Consider the following 6,399-nt stretch of genomic DNA (forward strand, 5'->3'; position numbering starts at 1 on the left):
GCTAAAGGAGAGAGTCTGAACCTTATATAGTGCCCTAAAACTTCTGAAGAGAAGGATAAGATGAATCGGATTCCATATGCTAATACGGTCAGGAGCCTGATGTATGCTATGATGTATACTCGGCCTAATGTATGCTAAGCTGTGGGGTTGGTTAGCAATTTTCAGTCCAATCTGGGATTGGACCCCTCTGAGGCAATGGCGCAGAAGGAAATAATCCTGGAACACATCTCTACGAGTCGCATGGTGGCAGATCCTCTAACTAAGCCTATTGTTAGAGATTCTTTTTTGGCTCATGTTAAAGCTCTTGGACTATGTAGGATTTGATTGTGTAGACAGTCGATTATTTTTTTGTAATTTCTTGGTTATTTAATTACAAATTATTATTTTGGAAAAGATATTTGGTAAAATTAGTACACGTGCATATATTTCCTATATTGTTATAGAACTGATTGATAGTATGTCACAGGCTGATTGGCCCTCTCACACGAGCAATCATTCTTTTCGGCACTGTAGAGAGCGAGCGAAAATTGAGGCATTAATGGAAGCCGCCTTGGTTGGCACCAAGATTAGGTCATTAATAAGACAGTATACGAATTGTCCCACGATTCGTATGGCCTGTATATTAAGAGCCGGATGTGAGTTCACCGTTTGACGCTTGAGATAGCGAGCAAATGGAGAACTCAGGCTAGACACTCTAGGAGTGACTGAGCTAAGATCCGTATGACATTGAGAAAGACATACGCTTATTGAGATTCTCTGTCATAGCATGTATTTCATACTACATGTGCTGGGCGACTAAATGAAGAAGATGAGTGAATGGATCCCTGCTTCCTCATCGTGTAAGTTCTTACGGCATTATTTTGAGACGATGTCCTATATATGTTAGATGCCCTTAGTGACTTTTGACTATGTCATTAAGTGAAAGAATTGATGTTGCTACTTTGGCCAATCGTTTCCTCACGGGCTATGAGTGATGCGGCTGTTACGAGGGCATTGCTCGGGAAAGCATAAAGTTCTCAACTGGGGTGCGCCCCCAATGAGGGCTCAAGGAGACTAGGTGCAATTACATTCAGTACACTTTGACTCAATTGTCGACAGTGTCAGCAAGTTCAAGTAGAGGCCGAAACCAATCCATGAGTATGATGTCAATAATGTGGCGCAATTGCGGTTAGCAATGGCTCCTTTGGGATTAGACGATGCTGTAACCCTCGGCATGTAATTCAATGTCTGGGCAACACGACTGAATATTTTTCGCAATTTTGAGGGTCCGATGTCTCTATGCTCGGCCGCATGTGGTGTCTACGTATGATGGCATCCCAAAAAGCAGGATTGACTTCGGCCGGTCGCACCGTTCATTTTCGCCTGTATGAATAGAATTAATAGTGGTGTGATGTTGAGGAAGTGGTTACGATGGCATCCGATCCAGGTCATGTGCCGAGTGGGAGATGTTGGCATTCGCTTAAATCGAATCGGCGTACGCCCCATAAAGCCGGGGGTTCCGATGCCGACGGATATAGTTTATCTAATTCGGATTCATGGATTAATCTCCGCTTCAATTGGAAAAACTAATAGACGATAAACTAATCATACGTTAGGATAACAAATAATAACCGATTTGGCTTATCTCTAACGGCTTTTCAGGAATTCTTGAAATTCCTTAATAAATACGACGGCAATCCCCAATGAAACGATGAAACGAACGTATACTTGAAAAAGAAAGAGAATAAGAAACGAAAGAGAGAAACCTAAACATCATCCCCCAGTCCAACCTAAATTATTCTCGAGGGCCTTGAACGGTGGATTTGTGATCGTGCTCTTGTAGTTCGATCCACGTCGCGTTCGGAACGTGTAGAACATTTTATCAGACGAATGCAAAGACAAAGTGACATCAATTCCCGACGATCCGGGCGTTATAACGTGAATCGCTTCCGAAAAAGATACGAACGAATACTCCGCTGGCGTTCTAGCACATGCCATTGGTAGCGTGGTCCAAATCTTGCGACCCGATATGGCATGATTGGAGCATGGCCCAATGCCGATGAGCCAGCGCTTAAATCCCCTGCGGTCTAACCTATCTCCCTTCTAGCACGTATGGCATGCAAAATGCTGACAATGATTTCGGGCAGCCAAGATGAGAGAACCTTGATTGGTAACTCGAAATACATGATCCTCGTTAAAATACTCAGTTCCAAATAATGCCGTCCCAAAAACCGACAAGTCCACATGACCTCCTGGTGACCATCCGAATATTTATCTCTTTATAGTTGGTCGTAAAAAGACTTGTTCGTTGTCTTTACATCCCTTTCTCCCCCAATAATACAATTTTCTCTTCCATAAACGATGCGTTGGAAAATTCTCACCAGACCAACATAGACCCATGCTGCTTAGATAACATAACAATCAATTAGCCAAATTTATGAAACTCTAAAAATACGCATAAATCGACATGTCCCCTCCCCTCCCGACACCCAGCTGAATCGCGACACTATTTCTTCCAATCGCCACGCAACACAGACGCAAACAGACCACGACATTACAAATAAACTCCATGACAATACATATCAAGAAACGGTAAACAAAGCATGGATCCGAAAAAAAAAAAAACTTTTTTTTTTTTTATTTTGGGGCGTACCTTCGCGAGCCGGTCGATGATAATTGACGAGCTGAATCCCATGCAAAGAATTTGGGAATAAGCCCTTAAAACGATTAGGGTTAGGTTTTGAGCAACGCATTCCAAAGATTAGGGTTTCGATTTAATCGCAAGCGAGAGAGAGATAGGCGAAAAGGAGGGGAGGGATGAGGAGAGAGGAGAGAGAGAGAGAGCGCTCTCGTTCCTTTCCCCTTGTTCTCAGGTTCTCTGTTACGTTTCCTCCTTTTCACAGACCACCCCATCGTTTCGACAGCACCCGAGCGGCTGACCTCGCTTACCCGAGGAGAAATGGGAAATAGAATATGAATAGAAGAATAGAGGGACCCGAGTTGGCAGCCTTGCGGAGGCGTTGGGCACAACGTCATCACCCGGTGGCATTCGTGCACCATCACGCCACCTTACGATTTATTTGTATACTTTTAAAAATCTTAATTAGCAGTACAACATTGTACTTTTGTCTTTTTTTTCTTTTTTTTTTTTTTTTTGTACTACCCACTTCCGTCCTTTTAGCAGAGAAACAAAAAAAAAAAAAGAAAAACATCATCCCCAGGCCATCCCCATGCCTTATCTAATCCCAAAAATTCCCCTATAATATATTTAAATTAGTTTTTAATTAATCGTTTATTTTTTTTTGGCTAAATTATAGAAAACTTTCCTATCAAAATCCGATTTTTCACTTTCCCCTCCTGTCATTTAAAAACCTACATTTTGCCCCCTTGTAAAATAAAAAATGTTCGCAGGGGGTACAGTGTGAACTATGATGATAAAATGACCATTTTACCTCTCACCATTTTGCCCTTCACCGTGTTCACAGGAGATAAAGCTAAGGGCATTTTCGGCATAAAAAATTATATAATAATATTTTATAAACGGAACCCTAACGGATTACTAACGGCAGGTGACGAAGTGAATATTTTTCATTTTACAATGGAGCAAAGTATAGGTTTTTAAATAACAAAAGAAAAAGTGAAAATCGGATTTTGACAGGGGGATTTTATGTAATTTAGTCTTTTTTTTTTTTTCTTAAGAACATTACTGTATTATTATTTTCTCCTTAATCTCTATAAAACATCACCAACTTTTTTTTAGAGCATTAATTAGAAAAGCATCTATAAACTCTTATTAATCCCCGTGGGATTCAAGCTCTCTCCTTATTTTAAGGAGAAAATGGGACCCACCTCTTCTCTAAAATATACATAATAATATTTTTGTGGGCCCACCTTCTCTTTCTTTTTAATTAGAGTAGTCCCGCTCCTTTCTCGAAACGTCTCCTTTCTCTCTCCTTTCCATCAAATCCGCCTCTTCATCTCCGTTTTTTTTTTTTTTTTGGCTTCATACGCTCTTTTTTTCCTTCTTTTTTTTTTTTGCTTTATACGCCGTTTGCCTCCCCTAGCCCTCTCCTTCCCTAGCCCTCTCCTTTTTCCTCTCTTCCACATCCGCCCGTTCGCATTACTACGGTCCTCCCTATCCCCTCTCTCGCTCGCGCACCCTCTTCACCTCCCTCAGCCACTACGCCCTCCGCCCCTCCGCCATTTCTTACTCACCTTCGATGCTCTTAAGGGCTCTTTCCGCGACCACCTCCGCCGCCACAGCAACAACCGCCTCGGCCGCCACACCAACTCAACAAAACCAAGGCCACGGATCCTGACGGTATGTAGATCCTAGGGTTCGGCCACACGCAATGGGAATACTATGCGGATCGCGGCCACAGTCACTATCTTCGGGAAAAGCTTGAACCCCACGGAGGCTGCGGATCTGAGGAGTAAGAAATGCTTCCCCCAAGGAGATCAAGGTGGACACCAAGGCTGAGATGGAGATCGGGTGCTTCAAGTCGAAGCGGAATGGGATTAGGGTTTCGAGTAGCGGATTCGATGCCGCAATCACGAATGCCAAGGCAACGCCCTCGACCTCAATTGCCAAGTGTGTAAGCCCCTGATCAAGATTTGTATTTGGACATTTTGGAACCCCCCTCCATAAAAAGGAGATTATTATTAATATTTTTTTCTTTCATTTTCAATTATGAATGTTTATTTGGTTTCATAGTATACTTGAGTCTTTTGAAATAAACTTCCTTAGTTTTGTTAAATTTTAAATTTTTTTTTAATTTTGTGCTAAGTAATTTTAGAGATCTCATAGTGAATTTTTTTTTAATCAAATTAGTGAATTAGGGAGCTCGAAGAGCTTGAAGAGAAGGTGGACGACCTCCTGTCAAAGCTGTCTGAAATGCCTTCACAGAAAGAAGACTTTTTGCCTTTTGATGCTACTGTTCTTTGTGTCGATGAATTAGAGGCCTAGCTGATCATTACTAAATAAGGTGAAAAATGTTTTATAAATCTTCGCTTCTTGGATCTGAATTAGTTTACCAGACTGAAGAACTTCACCAAATTTTTACTGAAACAAAATTTCTGTAGCAGCATCAATGCTGATGTTGGGTCAAATTATTCATTAAAAATTTAATCATCTCTTAAACCTTTTATCTCCTTTTATTTCCATTAGGAATTAATCCATGTTGATGTTTTTTGACCAATGTATTTTCTTTAGGCTTTACATGAATCTTTCATGAAGCATAAGCAACTGCTCGCATTTATCAATCGCCAAGTGTAAGCCCCAGATCAGGGTATGGACTTGGACATTTTGAACCTGTCCAAAAAAATGGCGATTTTTCTTTTCATTTTCAATTATGAATATTTATTTAGTTTCATAGTATATGTGATATTGTTGAAGTATATTTTTTTTGTTTTGTCAAATTTTTAAATTTTTCTTTTTGTTTTGTACTCAGTGATTTTACAGACCTCATTGTGAATTATTTTTTTTAATCAGATTAGTGATTTTTTGATTGTTCTGTAGGTGCAGCAGCAAGTGGTATCGGGAGGTGGAGAGTTGTCTGCGCACTCATGAGTCAACAATTTTTATTAGTTATGATGTTTATCCTCATGGTTTGTTTCTAGAATTTGGCTTTCTTATCTACATTAATTACATAATTATCTTTGTCATCGTTATCTGTATTTCATTTGGTTTTGGTACTTTATTCTACTTTTATTCTGCTTTAGGAATTCAAGTGGCTTCCAATTAAACTATCGAGAATTTTTTTTGTTTCATTCCTCTTAACTGCCTTTTTGATGTTTATATCAATATAGGTAAAATCTGCTACTCTGGACACATGACTATCGGTTTAAAGGTCCCAGATCTCTCCTCCATCTTGCCCATTTTTTCTTGATGGTTTGGTACTTTTAAGAATTTTTAATGTGATTTGGTGCAAATTAGAGTATTATGATTAGATTTTTTTTGGGATTTGGATTTTTTTTTTTTTTTTGTATACATCCAGCCTTTTGGTATCAGTGATGGAGGTTTTTTCAAGTTGGGGCTAAAATTGTATGACAACGATGATAAGAAACAACATGAAATCAGTTTGGAGGGATCATAGTGTCACGCCCCGGGGTCCCTTTTTAGTTTAAAGCATAGCGGAAAAGCGTCTGAAATTTTTTTTTGAAAACCTGACCCTAGGGTATGCCAGATCCGCCACAAATACAGAAGATCCACTGTTCACACGGACAGAGTCTCCCCTGTATTTGCACGGCGTCGCACAAGTATAAGAGTTCAAACATGATACAACCACAACCAGATGAACATACAAATAACCACAGTTATATATTCATACACCATTCACCACAGGTTCACATTTTTACATTCAATATTTAAACATAAATCCACATCTATCAGTTAAAATGTTTCCAACCACAGAAACAAGT

General features: G+C 39.9%; 1 protein-coding gene across 1 annotated transcript; it reads left to right on the forward strand.

Moving 5' to 3' along the window:
* Nucleotides 4,060-5,867, forward strand: LOC109709058. Its single transcript, XM_020231129.1, has 3 exons — nucleotides 4,060-4,574; nucleotides 5,498-5,586; nucleotides 5,788-5,867. Exons 1-3 carry the CDS (start codon nucleotides 4,420-4,422, stop codon nucleotides 5,865-5,867), a joined length of 324 nt encoding a protein of 107 aa, XP_020086718.1. The 5' UTR covers nucleotides 4,060-4,419.

The sequence above is a fragment of the Ananas comosus genome, linkage group 4 (assembly GCF_001540865.1).
Source record: "Ananas comosus cultivar F153 linkage group 4, ASM154086v1, whole genome shotgun sequence".
NCBI lineage: Eukaryota > Viridiplantae > Streptophyta > Magnoliopsida > Poales > Bromeliaceae > Ananas > Ananas comosus.

Coding starts and splice junctions, on each gene's coding strand:
- LOC109709058 (XM_020231129.1), top strand. CDS start 4,420: ATGCTTCCCCCAAGGAGATCAAGGTGGACACCAAGGCTGAGATGGAGA. Junction 4,575..5,497: donor CGACCTCAATTGCCAAGTGT/GTAAGCCCCTGA, acceptor ATTGTTCTGTAG/GTGCAGCAGCAAGTGGTATC. Junction 5,587..5,787: donor TTATGATGTTTATCCTCATG/GTTTGTTTCTAG, acceptor ATATCAATATAG/GTAAAATCTGCTACTCTGGA.